Genomic DNA, 18,087 nt, shown 5'->3' with positions numbered 1-18,087 from the left:
ATTTTTTTTGTACTCGCCAATTGTCATCATAATAATTGTTATTGCAACACAATACAATACTATATAAATAGTACCCGCCATAATTTAACTAATTAATTACATTAAAAAAATAAATACCAAACAAAATATAAAAAACAAGTGTAAAATATATCTTTATATAAATTTAAAATAATCAATATTATATAAATTTAAATTTATCAATATTATCATTATTCAAAATTATATATATATTTTCAAACGAAAAAAAACCTTGATTTATATTATGTCTCAATCCATAAATTCAAAATATATCTGTGTACAAAAACTTACATAGATCTTTCCACAACCGCCTAAGAAATAAGAGAAAAAGAAAAACAAATCAACCAGAGTCTTTAGAAAGATCTACCAATGCTAACAGCCTAAACCAAGGTAGGAATTTTTTTATATATATATACGCGGTGTGTGTATATATATGTATATATAAACGCAGTGTTACCCTTTTTAAACCATCGTTTCCCTGGTGAAATTGAACACGGAACGGCTCTAGATATATACACAAGCCCTCTTGTTTAAACCATCGTTTCCCTTGGTGAAATTGAACACGGAACGGCTCTAGATATATGCATAAGCCCTCTTTAACACAACTAGCTGTGTAAATAGCCTTGAACAAAGTGGAGGGTGAAATACAAATCTAATAACAGAGGAGATATTGAAAGATGGCCGGTCCTCACTGCTTCGAGTCGCCTCCTCAACTAGATCCAGGTGCGGGTATTGGACGGGTGGAGACATTCCAACATCTGTCGGCCTACGTTACCGCTTCTCCCGACGCCAAGGCCGGCGTCATTCTCGCTTCCGACGCCTTTGGTACGTTAATCTCAGTGTTTAATTCTATTTTAACTGGCTGATTTTTTCGTTTGTTTCTGTAACTTCCTCATAGGCCATTGCCATTGCCCTTTAATCGAACTTTTGAGAACTTACCCGGATATTCAGACAAGTGATGACTATTGATCTATTCAGTAACATTTTGATGTTTGCCATCTGAGTATCTGCTCTTAGGACATCACTAAAGTTCTACGTGCAAATGCTTTGATAGAGGGATGCCATCTTATTAAGGAGAGGTGCCACTTATTTAGTGATAACCTACTTTGTTTTGGAGGGCACCCGTTATTGTTTCTTTTAAAGATTAACAAGGCATTATTTTTTATCACTCTTTGACATCTTACATATTCACTTGTTGACCTATACCAGTCTCTACCAGAAGGCTTCTTTAGGCTTCTATACTAAACGTGGTGTCTCGGGACCAAATATCTATGCTCTAGAACAGGCAACTTTTTTATATAAGTTTATATCATAATTAAGTTGATGATGAAGAGTTTCAAGGTCTTAATCTCTGTTATTGAAATGACCTTCCATTCAAGTGTATGCATGCTTCTTGCATAAAGAAAACCCAGTTGCTCTTACAAGTTTACATGATGGGTGGTCATTTTAATATAGCCAACCTAAATTCATCTTAAACTTGGATCTACCAAGCGCTCAGAGGGATAATCAGGAGTTAAGATGGATCTAACCTTGTCCTTAATGTTTATGAGGAACAATTTCAAGTACTTAATGTTCATATAAATTTATATCATTATCAAGTTGACGGTGAACAGTCTCAAGGACTTAATCTCTGTTATTGAAATGATCTTCCATTCAGTTGTATGCATGCTTGTTGCATAAAGAAAAACCAGTTGCTCTTACAAGTTTACAACTAGGGTAGATGATGCTGGTTAACTTTAATATAACCAGCTTAGATCCATCTTAAATTCAGATTTACCAAGCTCCGAGAGGGCTCAAGTCAGGAGTTAAAATTGATCTAACCTAGTTCTCTTGCATTCCATAATGCATTTCCTCGAACCTTTAAGTAGTCTTCATCATAACAAATACTATGGGCTATGCAATACCAAATGCTTGTAAACCAAGGTATTTTTATAGTTTAATGTACCTTTATAATTTTATAGCTATGTTGTACGAAACTTATAGGAACCTAGTGTTTCGGGATGTACCTGTACCTGAAACTCGACCGAAACTCAACCATTATGTAATCATCTATGAGAGCTAATATAGACTTGGGTTTCCTTTGAAATTGTCATCTATGGGTCTTATTCCCTTTTTTCTTACAAGATAATGTGTTATTCACTTATTTATAAATTTCTTTATATTTATATATATATATATATATATATAAACATATATGACATTTCAACCAACGTTTCGGCCGACGTTTCCATTTTTGGGAGGTGAAATTTCAAAACGTACCCATTTTGGAAACTCTGAAACATTTCGGTGCTTCGTGCAACTTAGTTTTATAGTTAAAATTATAATTAATAGTTTTATTTTTATAATTTTAATTATCGATAAATTTATGTCTCTTATTTTTTTCTTTAATTTAACTTAATCTAATTTAATTTAATTTTTGACCAAGTCAAAATGTTTATGGGCTGGAGAGAACCTCTCTACACAATGAAATAGGAAAATATTGATCTTTGACTAACTAACAAGAAGGTTGCATTCAAATTTTATATAACCTTTCTATGGGCCTAGTAAATTTGGGAATAAGAACTACTTTTAGTAAATTTGGGATGAAAATGGATTTGTACTAGTTTTAAAAAGTGAAGGCTCATTGTTCATTGCAAACGATAACTATCCATTCAAATTATTATTTTGCAGTCGTTTTTTATTACCTATTCAAACTATAACACATGAATTACACATGCAAGGTTTTCCTAACAGAGTTTAAAGACACCAATGCTAATTCGATTTATAGATTGAAAATTTTCAACCTCGTTTAACAATGTTCCAGATTAGTATGAGATATTTTAACATGACCTAATGACTTCCTATGTACGAGGCCTATGTGTTGTGTTCACTTAGGATGAATAAATTTACTACATTCCAAATAGGAGAAACATTGTACTTTGAGAGAGAAAGGAAACAAGATGACATTGATGAACATTTTAACAATAGTGAAATGGTATATTTTCAGCATAATGGAATAGGATTTTCATGTCACTGGGAAAAGTTCAATTGTGTAAATGGCAAGGATGAATGCCTACGCAAGGAAGAATACCTTTCAAAGTATGTAGCAAACAACAAAAGTCACTATAATATGTACAAAATACTTAGCATGACCAATAACGTATGGAGGTCTTGTTACTCTTGCTGCCTACGCTTACGTACAGGTTAGTGAGAAAAGCCTTCAACCCCACAAGGTGTGCTTGGTGGCAGGGAACTAAGAGAAGGGGCCGTCACGCTAATCCTGACTCTCTCCGTTTAAGCTATCTCCTAGGGGGGTGATCCCTAAAGGAAAACTAAGTTAAAGATGTGAGTTTCTAGGAGAGCGTTAAAGTGTTATGGAATACTCTTAGAGATTTATGAGCAATATGACATCAAATAATTATGACAACCATCAATAGATGAACATTCAACTAGTGCCATCAAATAAATTGCTCTTTAAGAAATGAAATTGCATTTGCTTAAAATGAAGTGAAATGCTTTCAAGTGGAAAGCCAAAGTAATCCTGAAAAGTGAAACAATAAACTGTTAGCACAAGATATTATAAATGATTTTAAGATGAACAAGTTTACAAATCAAAGCTTGGAAACTATCTTGCTCAAAAGGATACAATTAGAAATCTACTTGTGAGATTGAGATGATAAAAATAACTCAAATGTTAGACCAAGATGACAACATGCAATTAAGTTTGCAACTCAAAATAATAGTACTTGAAAGTGAAATCAACTATTCATGAAAATATGCGATTAAGTTACAAAGGTAAGCCAATTTCCAAGTAGAAGAAAATTAAACTTGTTGCAGAATTAAGAGATTACAATGCTTGCATCCAAAGTGCTTCTTGAAATGAGATTTGCATGTGAAACTTTTAACCATCAAGATAGCAAAAATTTGAGTGCTCTAAAGCAAGATTGCAATTGAACTCTAATCCTCCGACCTTGCCCTCCCCCAAATATTTGGATCTCACAGTGAGGAGTCAATAGAGGTAGAGGGTCCCTAAAAAGTTTATTCAACCAACTTAAGCTGGAAGTAAGTTTTAGTGATGCTTGGGCATGTAAGTAAATTAACCAAACAATGAAAATTAACTTGAAATGTACTTGCTTGACATGAAATAGAATGTTACTTTATGGAGAAAATTTGCCCAAATACTTTATGCATGTAGTATGTGTTTAATGGTGAAGCATAAGTAAACTTGGAACTATGTTCAAGCCAAATAAGATCAAGTAAAAAGTGCTTGCATGTAAAAATTCTGAACTTATTATGGACTTGAAACATGTAGTAAATCAAACTAAAATGGATGCGTAATGAGTGTGATGCATGATTGTGTCAATTCCCAAATTAAATGAGATGCATGCAAATGAAATAGATCAAAGATCAAGCCACCAAACCTTTCTAAAAGATGGAGAGATAGGGATACCAATGGGTAAAATCCACGCTCCTAAAATCAGAAATTTTATTAGTTGTTACAAGAAGGAAAAGACAATAAAGTATTCTCTAAAATCCAAGGAAAGTATTAACAATTTGGTTTCAAACCATAGACCTTTCCAAGCTGAAAATTTTTGCGATTTGAGGCCCAAATAGGCTCAACAAAATTCATATTTTGAAGAAAGAGAAGAGAAGATAAGCCTCCTCTATGGCCATCGCCAAGAGAGAGAAAGAGATGGCCAAAGGAATTCAGCCTAAAGGTGGAAGTAGTCACTAAATTCGAGCCCTAAGGTCTTGCATGCAAACTTGTAAGTAGTTTTTTGATGATGAATCCCACAAGTAGCTGCAAGAGAACAAGTTAGAAATTGCTACAACAACACAACAAATATTAGCTCAGGAAAACTACAAAATATGTTACAAAATAATTTACAAGAGACTAGGCCAAAGAGTATGAGCAAGCTCTCCTCTTTGACTAGCCATGACTTGGCTCTTTGAAATAGCCAGATATTGATAAATGAAGTGCAATACGAAAAAAAGAAAAAAATATTTTAAGTTTGATATTTTGATGCAAAAAATAAGAGTTTTAAGAAACTTGAAAGAATCCCTGCAAGACACAAATAAGATATAGATGAGACTTTGGAGTTCAACACATGCGGGTTCTCCTTGAATATTTTTCAAGAATGGGTTGATTCCTTTGAGAATTTCCCCACACTTGAAAAGTTTGACCAAAAAATGATTCCTCTACAAAAATTCACCACAAATCATTAAATCCACATGAAATTAAATAAGTGCAGTGGAAAGAGTTCCTAGAGATACATCTAACATCCACTAGAAAATTTCTTTTCCTAAAACAAATAAGTAATTCTTATGCTAATATGAGATAGCTGCATACTAACATAACTTGAAACAATCATGAAAGAAACAACAATATGAGGAAATAAGTAAAAACATAACAACAAGTCAAGAATTTACCATATATGCAAGGAAAAGAACACCATCACGATTTACCCCAAAGACTGTTGTATTATATTGCAAGTAATGAATACAATTCCGCATCGTCTCTTCAAGCACAATAACTCGTATTACATGATACAATATGAGAACCCATAGCCTCATTATATAGAGAGTTGGGAGGAAATCCCAATGAAGAATGCATGTGAGAACTCAACTTGGAGCAAATCCCAAAAAAGAACAAGTTGAGTTCCAAGTGGAGATGATAGAGACACCAAGGCAAATCGAGTTCCTCATGTGGCACCCAAAGAAAATCTATTTCTCTATATGGCATAGTAAACATATCCATGAGTGAACCAAAGCAATGAGATAACTCCTGTCAAACCAAATCAAACTCGAACCAAGTGTTTCCACCTCAGATGATGATCCCAAAGATGCTCTATGCAAATCCTTAGGAACTGCGTGATCTCCTCCAAGTGAAACTCGTAATCCTCCATGTGAAGTGCTAAGTGTAGAAGCACTCGAGCTAACAATGAGAGAAGGTCCTACGAAATCCTTAGTCTAAATATTCCATAGAATATTCTTTTAGTGCATGAGTTCTTCTAATAAATTTGATTTTCCACATGTGCAACTGCTGCTTTATCTCTGAGAAATTCGATTTTGCCAAATAATGGTGTATTTATGATGCAGTGTACTCAATCATCTTCCACATGTTTTTTGACTCAACTCTTTGATTTAGGATAATTTCCAAGTCATTTCCACGTCATTCTATCACATGAAATAATTGATTTCTCTCTATTTTATTTAATTTTAGCCTAATTAAATGCTACAATTTCCACTAAATTTAGGAAATGTGGGTTTTGAGGGTCCAAAACACGTTATTAATCCCCCAAAGTGTGTCATAGTACAAAGTTGAGGGTGAGAGGTGTAATTTTTATAACTCACACCCCATACAATTTCTCTAGACTACATTTATTACAATATAAATACATTTTTATTTGCAATTTTTGACCCGCGGGAAATCAAAAAAATTTAAAAAATGACTACCTAGACCCAACCAAATTCCACGAATTTTTGTGTGTGATCTAGTATGGTAATATGCATCGACTCTAGACACTAAGATGTGTTAGGGGCTCAACCTTCAAACTGTCACCCCGACTTTGGGATTAAAAGTGAGTGAAAAAACCTAGAAAATTATCCACCTCTAAAAAAGAAGGGATAATTAACCAGATAAAAAAAACACTCCAGGGTTTACTCGTTTGCTGATCGAGTCCTGACATCTTAGGCCTGTTACAGACTCAAAATTCATCATTACTAGTATCACTTATTACAATTCCCTGCAGGATGTGGAATTTGGGTACAAGAAAGATGATGAGAAATATATGTAGAGTTTAAAAACTCTGTTGACTAATGATATCTGATGGTACAAGTGTCTTTTGGATCATCCTTGGGCATTAGGTGCCACTCCAGTGGTCAACATGTCTCATTTGTGAATCATCGCTAACTGTAAATCTTGGATATTGTATTGGGTTCAAGGGAACAAGGCACTGCCAACACTAGATTTAGGTTAACAGATATTTGTGTATATAAGACAGGGTGAGTTCACTATTTACCATTGATAGTTTGTGACTGCCTTGGTTTGGGTACATTATTGCAGATTTTATTCTAAGGTTGCATTGTATGATTGTGTGGATATTATATAGAGTTTTATATTTTAGGAGGACCGTGCATGTTGTGCTATTTTTAGTAGTTTTTCCATTTAGGTTTCCATATGTATTTCAAGGGGCTTTTTCTCCACGCATTGGACTGACATTTGGATTATGGAGGATGGATGGGAGGATGAGGACAATTAGATGGTACTTTTAGAATCTTGATTTGACTATTTTTTATTTTTAGAGGTGTTATCTTCATCATAGGCCTATTCCTAGGAAGAGGCACACTTAAGCTAATTCACTCTCTTGAATTTTGGGTAGAGTTAGAACATAATTTTGGCATTATTATGAGATACGAGGTTGATACAATAGCCTTTTCAAGAAGTCTCAGATCTCCTCCATATTTTTCAGATCTTTTGATCAATTAGGTCTAGCCTTGTACATGAGGGTCACTCTCGGACTTAGAATTTCCTCATTTAGGCTACCTCCTCCTTTGGACACTACCAAGACGATCACCACTTTCTTTCTGGTGCTCACCACATTAGCCTCCATATTCATGAGATCCCGAGTGGGGGGTGGGGACATTTGACCTCCACATGTAGCGGTGTTGAATCCGGCCTCAATACAACTCCTCCTATTCTAGTAGATTTTCTTTCTCATCCAAATTTCAGCAGAGGGTTGCATCTTCTAGGTAGTGAGACATGTGACAATGCCACTCTTCTAGCTCTTCTAGCCAGTCCTCTACTAGAATTTTATTTTCTTCAACTTCGACTAGTAGGAGAGATACATATTATGAGTGCTGATTCTATGTATAGCAACTTCTCCTCTTAATCTTTAGGTGACGGCACTACGGGATATGGGCATTCTTCCAAAGTTCTTAGTTTTTGATAGTGCCTTTATGTGGTTCCCACCTTTATATCTTCGTGCTGGATGATAGACTATAGGCTTTAGATATTATATCGTATAGATTAGATCTAATTTTAGAAGAGTAGTGTTTGCACTCCACTCTGTATTGATTATGATGTACCTAGCAGTCCCATTGATCTATTAATGGTCATTCATTGGACATTAATAAAATTAACTTATCACATCTTATCTTATCTACTTCTCTCTCTCATGCGCCCTACCTGAGAACTCTTTTATTAAATCTTTCACTATTTCTATCTTTCTTATTTAGGACGATAGTATTTCTACACCCCCAAGCTCATTCTATAAAAGCCATAGGACTATAGTATTTCTACACCCCCAAGCTCATTCTATAAAAGCTAGGGGACGTAGTGAGAGCTCATGATTGATTATTTGGTTGACTTATCTTGTCTTCTCATCCCATTCTTTTGGTCCTGAGTGAGTGTGAGAGAGCATCTTATTTCGTAGGTAGAGGTCGCTCTTATCCTATTCATGTGATTCCATCTTTGAACGTTGTGAGAGAAGGTGATTTGGAAGTGATTTGATGTCCCCTAGAGTGCTTTGAAGTTGAAGTCTTCAAAATTTTTACTTGCAGCTTTGGGATAAAGGCAAAATCTGTTTTGGCAGCTAAATATCATTTGATTGATGTGTCCGATAATCGATTGCTTTACTTGAATTTTCAGAATCAATTGGCATTGAGAATCACTCTGCTCCATTGATTTTCTACTCCATCATCCACGGAATTCAAGGCACTACAGTTAGAAATAAATTTTTCAGAGTGATAAGCTCGCTGCTTTTGACATTTATACTTCAGATCTGCACTTTAATAACACTGGTTTGAGGTGAATTTGATTTGCATGGATTCCATGGCAGAATTTATTAATTAAGTGTAAATCAACATTTTAACTTGCTGTCCAGATTTATTTTACACGGATTTGACTTCTGATATTGACATTATGTTAAATTTTCTCATACTATATCTGATTTATTTTACTTCAACAATTTATTAAAATCCCATAAAATATTTATCTTCAATACTTCTGACCTTGTTGAAAAATAAATACACTAGTATATTAACTTAAAAATGCGATGGAAATAAAATTAAGAGGTCAATCACACCACCTCAACAAATTTACACCTGACACAATCTTTCTTCATTAAATTTCTTGGGAAAATTCTGGACTAGACCCATAGAGTGTTGAAGAATGTAATTAGTGTCGGTCTTCATAATTGTATTTGTCAAAAGAAAAAATTATTGTAAAAAAAAAATATTTTTGAAGCATGATTTTCATGCTCTTTCATTTATTTTCTAGATCATAGCCTCCATTGAAGGCTTCTAGGTCTTGTCAAGAGAGTCATTGTCATATTTATTAGACACTTCTTGGGCTTTTGTATCATGTAAAGAAAATTATTTTTGAGTCAAAATAGTCATTTTGTCCCTCCTCACCAAGTTGGCTCTGTCCTAATGAAGTCAGCTTGGATTAGGGCTATTCGACGTAGCAAAATCAATATATATAGAGGCAGCTTGAATCATTTGAAGAACACACTCAACAAGTTCGATCTATAAGAGAAAGGGGCAGAAAAGAAGCGCAGAGTGGAGGAGAAAGAAGAAAGAAGCTGGGAAAGACAAAAATCAAGTACTTAGGCATCTCCTCACATGTGCGAAGTTTGCTAGGGTTTCTGGGCTAAAGCTGGGGCCAAAATTTCTGAATTAGTTGCAGGCCAAAATTTTGACGCTGGGGGCCGAAATTCTGGATTGAAGCTACATTTGAGGAAGTTGACACTTGGAAGTTTTGGCAGAGATCATCTACATGAAGGAAGGGCTGACTTGGTGATTGGAGGAGGTCTTTGTCTAGGTCTAAAGAGTCTTGGATTGTCTCATCTTGATTTGAATCTACTAGTGGAAGAGTTGGACTGGGTTTTCCCTTGTGAAAATTCCAAACTGGAACCCTATTGCAGCGACTAAAAATTATTCTCCTAATTGTAAATTTAATTTAACAATTTATTTACTGTTTGCTACAACAAATACTGAATAAATCAAACTGCAATCTACACAAATAAAATGCGGAAGAATAAACGCTGGAAGAAATGCTAGCGCACACACATAAAATAACATAGTTATTTTTGGACAAACATCCTTGGAAAAACCCAACTTGGGAAAACCGGTGTAGCAGCTGAGGGTTTTAATATTAAGCAACAGCGAAATAATCTGAGTACAATCTAGATGCCGAATGTTAGCAATCTTGCAGAGAAAATACTGGAAAAATTCTAGTGAGGAATTGTCCTCACCCCACTGGCAAATTCGGGCTTTCACTGCAGCTCCAAGTGACCTGTCCAAACTACCTCTGTGCTGGCTCTGCGTCACCCTAGCGCAGTCCCTTTTGTGCTTAGTCTGGATCAGCCTCTCCTCAAGGCGTCTAGTCTGTTGCTGTCTGGTAAAATGTTTCTCCTGGCCCCCAAAACCTCTGTCCAGCTTCTGGCACTAAAACTCGGCTTTCCCCAGCAGAATCGAAACTGCCTCTAGAGGCTACTGCGCTGCCCCAGTGTCAGCCTCTCTGTGGCTCTTTTGCCTCTCTGCAAATGCACTCACTAGATCTGGAAATATTCCTTCAACTTCACTGTCTCTGCCCCTCTCTCACTGCTTCGATCTCTAGCTCTCTCTTTGGCAATTGACTGCTGCTACTCTGGAAATCGATCTGCTTAGAAATCGAACCTCTCAAGTGTCTTCTCCATCACCACATCGATCTCCTCTTATAATCCTCTGTTGGAGCACCAACGACCAAGATTAAAACTTAATCAATGGCTAGGATCATCTCTGGATCGATCTGTGTGAGTTTCTAGATGATTCTTGCCTTGACTTAATTAATACTGATTAATTAACCATATTCCCTAAGTTTAGACTTAGGAAATATTTAAAAACTGGTTAATAATCTAATTAAGTCATTTCTAGGCAGAATTTCCAGAAACAATTTATGGGTTTTGGAGATCTCATGTATTCTAGCCTCTCCACAAAATTTCAAGGCTAGAACGCATTCGATGCTAAAAAAACTAACACTCCCTCTTAGAGAGGAATGTGTTCTAGTGCTACTGCACACCCTGTAGTAGCACCCTGTCTCTGCATCATCTCGTGTCACGTTGCTAATGTTTGGTCATATTGCCCACCAACCACTGCACAACTTTGATATACGCTGCATCTGTGCTACTGCTGACGCTGCTGAACTGCTGCCAACACTTCATCTGCACTGCAACTCCCTCTCTTCTATTGATGTTGCAACTGCAACATCTGCAACTAAAAAGTATCCAAAATACGGAATCAACAGTGATCAGTATAATGCGTCTGTCACCCGAGTCTTTCATTGCTGCTAATATCTGCACTGTCACTGAAGAATCTATGTTGCTACTGACTCTGCACTGTGTCAACTGCATTGCTGCCAACTCTGCATTGCGCTCTCCAGCATATGACTGCTACTAGCCTCTGCAACTGTCACTCTGGCATTCACTATAGCAAAAGTCACTGATCCATCCTGCTACTCAACACTGTGGGCCCCTGTAGCAAGGTATTGATCCATGAGGTGGACTCCTTGTTGATTTGCGGTAGCATTGGATGTGCTCTAGCCATGCAAGTTGGTGGAGAGACTAAAGCGCATGAGATCTCCAAGACCCATAAATGGTTTGGGGAAATTCTTCCCGGTGAAGGAGATATTAGAATAATTAATATTTTTAATGGGTTCCTAAGTCTAAACTTAGGAAATTAAAAATATTAATGGGTATTAATATAAAACTGGGTTAGAAGGTTCTAAATGATATGGATCAAGCCAAATCTAATCTTAGCTATTGATTAGAGATATAATCTCGGCCGTTGAAGACTCAACATAAAAAGTATAAGAGGAGGCTTGAGAATTAGTCGGAGATACACCAAGAGTGATCAGTCAGTTCGATTTTCTAGAGCGGGGTTTGCTAAGAGAAATTGAACCAGTGATCAGAGTTGCAGCGAGGGGCAGTGAGGGCAAGGTAGAGATAGTGCCGAAAGACCAGCGTAGAGCCAGAGAGGCAGGCACAGAGCCAGAGGGAGCCACGCAGAGGCCAAAAGGGCCTGCGTGATTGATGCAGAGGTTGCAGAAATGACGCAGAGGGCCAAAGAGGTTGCGTAGAGCCTCAAAGGGTTGATGCAAAGGGTTTCAGGCTGACGCAGAGGCTAGGAGGGTTGACGTTGAGCCTCAGAGAGGTGTTGGAGAGGGTTTCGTGGAGCAGACTTTCAGAATATCTGCTTCCGAAGAGAGGTATTACTGCCAGATTATTTTCTTTGTTGGGTGAGCCAGTTTGGCACCCAGTGTACTCAAGAAAAGTTGCTTAATAATAAAACCCTCAGAACTGTTGCACCGGTTTTCCCAAGTTGGGTTTTTCCAGGGATGATTGTCCAAAAATAACGGTGTCCCTTGTGTGTTTGTCTATTTCTTTCAGCTGTTGATCTGTAGATGGTTGAGACTGTATTGTGTTTATTTTAATATTTATATGGTTAAATAACTTGTTAGTAATTAAAACAAGTAGGTGAAATAAACCAGAGAATACAGAAAAATTTCTAACAGGTAATACTTAGAAATTTCAACACTCCTTAAGGATCTTTCCCATCTGTAGCGCTCTAGGGCTACAACTCCAAATCATCCCACCTCACTCCTGGAGGTATGTCGAAGATCATAGTGAAGTCTTCCTCCAACCTGGAGGCTAGCTTATCAATCTCAGCATGTGTTGCAGCCTAGTCTTGCTTTTCCTCTTCATCCTTCTTTCTGAGAGGACACTGGGTAATGTAGCGACCGAGTTCACCACACCTGAAGCCCTTGACCTTCGACAGGTCCTTCTTCTTCTTCCTCTGTTCCCCCTGTCCTTGACTTGGACCCTTAATGCGAGGGTCACATTCTCCTCCTCCTTCACCTGCTGTTGTCTGCTACTACTGCCATTGATGGAGCTCTTTAGAAGAGCTCGCCTCAATTCCTCCCGCTGCAAGTCAACCCACATCTTGTCCCAATTTGGTAGCTTGTCTCTGCCCAATATTCTTTGGACAAAGACCTGCGATTCCTTGGAGACATTGTTGATTGCCAATCTCACAAGCTCTGTAGGTTGAGGCGATGCCCCAACAACTGATAACTGGTCCTGGACCTCCTGAATCTTGGTGAGGAAGGGTCTATGCCTTCCCCCTTCTACATCTGGATGAGCCTCAACTTCTCCTCGAGGTACATCTTCCGCTGCTTGGAAGTACCTTGATACAACGTGGCGAGAGCATCCCACATTTGCTTGGCAGTATCTTTGCTAGCTATATGTGAAACAACATGATCCTGGACTCCATCTAGGATCAACCGTTTCGCCCGTGCCATCTCCTTCTTGTACTCTTTTAGCTGATTTGCATCCGTGGGAATTGCTACCACTGCATCAATATATGCTTTCAAGCCAAATTCATCTAGAAGGAAGGACATCCTTGCCTTCCAGATGACATAGTTGGAAGCTCCATCCAACCTGTCCTGATCACGAAGCCCAGTAGTGGCCATCTCAATGAACTGTCGAAAACTTCCTCTTTCTTTCTGCTCAACTGCTGCTCTGTTATTTGCACTCCCTTCTGGAGTGAGAAGATCTGCTCACAACGACTGTTGATCTGCAAAGAAAAATCGAACTTCTTGAGACTAGAAGTTCCTTGAGGAAAATTTTCCCTTTGTGTGTGCTCTTCTTCCTTCCACCCGATGTTGGCTCTACTCTAGCAAACTACTGCAAAAACCACTGCGCCCAGCTAGAGATTTGCCCAAGGAAAAATTTGAGCTGCTCCCTTTGCCTCTGGAATTACTCGATCTGGAATGATCGAATTTTTCTGCTCCTCACTCAGAAAAATCAAACCTCCACAAGTAATTCGACTTCTTGGCAGAATGACTGTGCTGCCCTTGGGAATTTCGGCCTGCTGCCCACAATGAGCAGCGAAATTCCTTCTCTCTTCGCCTCTGAGCTCTCTGACTGATCAACTGCGCTCTAATACCATGTGAAAATTCCAAAATGGAACCCTATTGCAGCAACTAGAAATTATTCTCCTAATTATAAATTTAATTTAACAATTTATTTATTGTTTGCTATAGTAAATACTGAATAAATCACACTGCAATCTACACAAATAAAATGCAGAAGAATAAATGTTGGAAGAAATGTTAGCACACATAAAATAACACAGTTATTTTTGGACAAATGTCCCTGGAAAAACCCAACTTGGGAAAACCGATGTAGCCGCTGAGGGTTTTAATATTAAGCAATAGTGAAATAATCTGAGTACAATCTGGATGTCGAATACTGGCAATCTTGCAGAGAAAATACTAGCAAAAATATAGTGAGGAATTTTCCTCACCCCACAGGAAAATCTGGGCTTTGACTGCAGCTCCAAGTGAGCCGTCCAAACTGCCTCTGCATCACCCTAGCACAATCCCTTCTGCGCTCAGTCTGGATCAGCCTCACCTCAAGCCGTCTAGTCTGCTACTGTCTGGGAAAATGTTTCTCCTGGCCCCCGAAACCTTTGTCCAACTTCTAGCACTGAAACTTGACTTTCCGTAGCAGAATTGAAACTGCCTTTAGAGGCTACTGCGCTGCCCCAGCATCAGCCTCTCTGTGGCTCTTCTGCCTCTCAGCAAATGCACTCATAGGATTCGGAAATCTTCTTCGTCTTCACTGTCTCTGACCCTCTCTCACTGCTTCGATATATAGCTCTCTCTCTGACAATTGACTGTTGCTACTCTGGAAATCGATTTGCTTAGAAATCGAACCTCTCAAGTGTCTTCTCCATCACCACATCGACCTCCTCTTATAATCCTTTGTTGGAGCACCAACGACCATGTTAAAATTGGCAACCAAGGCAAAACTTCATGTGGGTCATCTTATTCATGGCTGGTAATATTTTTATTAGATTCCTCTCGTCGAGAGGTGTAGGATTGATATAAAGATCATCCGATTCCGATAAGTATTCATGGAGATATGAATTTATTTTGATTATGGAATTATTATCAAACCGACCTACAACTCATGTAGGCTCAGAAGCCCAACAGTCGCATCTATTCACCCACCAACGTTGTGTATAAATATAAGAGGACTTTTCCTCATTTGGACTCACTCATCTCATCACATCTCTCTCTCTCTACTGCGCAGATATGAGTCTCTTCTCTACTGCGCTGAAATGGGTCTCTCTCTCTCACACATGTGAAGCCGGAAGCTGTTGAATTTGAAGCTGCAACTGCAGAAGTAAAGATTGACTTGCGTGGCCTAGAAGATCTCCTCTTTGGAACTGCGCTGTAGGTTCATCTGAACCTCCTCTGAAAGCCGCAACTTTTGGTGGTGGAATGAAGTCAATCCGATGAACGGTTTGCAAGATATTGACTGCCCTAGTTTGAAGCCGGAAACTGCTGAAACTGAAGCTGCAATTGCAGAAGTAAAGATTGACTTGCGTGGCCTAGAAGATCTCCTCATCTGAACTACGCTGTAGGTTCATCTGAACCTCCTCTGAAAGCCGCAACTTTTGGTGGTGGAATGAAGGCAATCCGATGAACGGTTTGCAAGATATTGACTGCCCTAGTTTGAAGCCGGAAATTGCTGAAACTGAAGCTGCAATTGCAGAAGTAAAGATTGACTTGAGTGGCCTAGAAGATCTCCTCATCTGAACTCCGCTGTAGGTTCATCTGAACCTCCTCTGGAAGCCGAAACTTTTGGTGGTGGAATGAAGTCAATCCGACGGTCGGTTTGTGAGATATGGTCTGCCCTAGTTTGATAATGAAGCCGCTAATGTTGATGCTACTGATCTAGGGTTTGCTACTGCTGATATGAATCAGATTTATTGTACTATTTCTTTCTGCTGAATTATTGAAGATAAAAGAAGATTTGATCAAAGGGTTTCCCCACACATTGTGGGGTTTGTCCTTGGCTAGCCGCCACATCTTGTGTCTCTTGTCTTGGCTTGTTTTCTGTCGATCGTTTAATGTTCTATCTGCACTTTACTTTATGTACATGTGATTGCTAATCGGTGGAATATAATAAGAAAAAGAAGTAAACTGTTATAAGCATAGAACATACCATAACTTAACAGACCAAGATTAAAACTTAATCAATGGCTAGGATCATCTCTGGATTGATCTGTGTGAGTTTTTAGATGATTCTCGCCTTGACTTAATTAATATTGATTAATTAGCCATATTCCCTAAGTTTAGACTTAGGAAATATTTAAAAACTAGTTAATAATCTAATTAAGTCATTTCTAGGCGGAATTTCCAAAAACGATTTCTGGGTTTTGGAGATCTCATGTATTCTCGTCTCTCCACAAAAATTTAAGGCTATAACACATTCGATGCTACAAAAACTAGCAATCCTTAGATAGGGGTTTTTCCTTAGCTGAGTGCCTACATCTTGTGTCTATTGTTCTTGTGATTTTCATATACATTTAATTTGGTAATTGCTTGATGAAAGATAATCTAATAAAGAAGTAAAAGAAACCAACATAAATCACAAGTAATTATCAAGAAAAGAGGAGTAAAACCCAAATACCTACATGCATTGATTTCTCAACATGGTATCAAAGCTTGGTTCATTTGAAATAAGGGCAGAAAGGTCACATTGGCTTCAAAACAAGAAAATGACATCTACCTAGGAACAAATTACTAAGGGCAAGGAGGACTAAATTTTGGGCACATATACTAGCTCTCTCCACAGTGGCTATACTGCAGACCTGAGCATAAATAACAAAGTTATTTTTTTGTTCTAAAGGACCGAAAGGATAATCTAGTAGCCTAAGACAAGCCAGGTATATTGGTAAAAAAGAGCGAGGGTCTAAGTCTAGTCCTCAAGGTTTGAAATCTCTATTAGAATATCCAAATTTGTGGTGTCATCTCAAAGCTTTAAAGTTCAAAAGTGTATGCACTTGTGGGGGACCAAATTTATGTTTTGAATATCACATAGAGGACCAATATCAGTGCAAGTTTGTTTAGAAGCCTTAGAAGCTTGGTAGAAAAACTTATATTGCAACCTCAGTCACCTTGGAAAGGAAGCAAGCCTCCCTCAAAATTTTGAGTGTTATCTCCTAGAGAAAACCCTGTTTGTGGGAAAAACTCTAAGGTAACCTCTAACTGCTTTGAGGTTGAAAGATGGCCCTTCAACTTGGAGAGAGATCTCTCCCTAAACTCAGCTACCCAAGGATACAGTGGTAGAAGGTCTGTAATATGTTCTATGGCCAGATTAATTGAGGTTGATTGGTCTGTAGCAAAACTTCACCATTGGGCATGGAGTCTAAGCTAATCAATTTTATATAAACCACAGGTTCAGTGAGCAAATATGTTAGGTCCTTATGCTACTAGTGTAACCCGTTATTGTTATTAGTACAACCCCCTTATTATATTGTTGTGCCCATGTAGTCCCCATATTGTTATTATTGTGCCCTTACATTATTATTGTTATGTCGGCTCTGATTATATTATGACCCCTTAGACCCCTATATATAGAAAGGAGGTCTTGTCATTTGTATCATCCAAGAATTGTTCATTTGTGTAATGTAAAAGAGGTTGACCCCTCGAAGACGCTTATTTCTAAGGCGTTGATCTATCTTTTCTATCTTTTTGTGAGATAGTTTCATAACATTTGGTATCAGAGCTTTTGATTCTTGGGTTTCGCTGCTCCAAACAGGTCATTGTGGCATTTTCGCTATAACGTTTTCGCTACAAAGTTTCAGAAGCTAAAAAAAAAACCCATTTGAGACAGAATCGGTCTGAACCTTGGGCTTGAATTTCAGATCTTGTCTCGCTATATTTTCGGAGATATAATCTGAGGAAGTTAGGGTTTTTTCAAACCCTCGAATTACATTCCAAACAGGTGACCTTGGGAAAATCGTCATAACTTTCGCTCTGAGCATCAGATTGAATTTTTGTAAGAAGTTACAGAAAGATGACGGATTGTAGCTTTTTGGATATCATTTTCAAAACCTAAGGTTGAAACAGTGACCCGCGGCACATCGTACAAGTTCGCTCTACTGAACCAGTCTATACTCAGGTCATCATGGGAGATTTGACATAACTCTTCATTGGAGAATCCAATCTTGATCAGACTTGCGGGGTTAGAAAGATTA

The 18,087-nt window shown here is 37.9% G+C and overlaps 1 protein-coding gene across 3 annotated transcripts in view; it reads left to right on the top strand.

Annotated features, from left to right (window-relative positions):
• The first annotated feature begins 443 nt into the window (after positions 1-443).
• The window catches only part of LOC149203971 (uncharacterized), a 123,018-nt gene continuing 105,374 nt past the window's right edge, over positions 444-18,087 (top strand). Inside the window, exons 1-2 of one of the 3 annotated variants that reach the window (XM_089400290.1) lie at positions 445-843; positions 1,228-1,265. In XM_089400290.1, the coding sequence (XP_089256416.1) occupies positions 696-843; positions 1,228-1,250 (171 nt within the window). In that variant the 5' untranslated portion in view covers positions 445-695 and the 3' untranslated portion in view covers positions 1,251-1,265. Of the gene's footprint in view, positions 844-1,227; positions 1,266-18,087 lie in introns of those variants that run through there. The other 2 variants (XM_089400288.1, XM_089400289.1) reach the window with 2 other exon arrangements.

Source organism: Pinus tabuliformis, chromosome 2_1 (assembly GCF_031772625.1).
Source record: "Pinus tabuliformis cultivar Carrire ecotype Pingquan chromosome 2_1, CPIR1, whole genome shotgun sequence".
In the NCBI taxonomy this organism is placed as follows: Eukaryota; Viridiplantae; Streptophyta; class Pinopsida; order Pinales; family Pinaceae; genus Pinus; species Pinus tabuliformis.
This window is presented reverse-complemented; position numbering and strand designations above follow the sequence as displayed.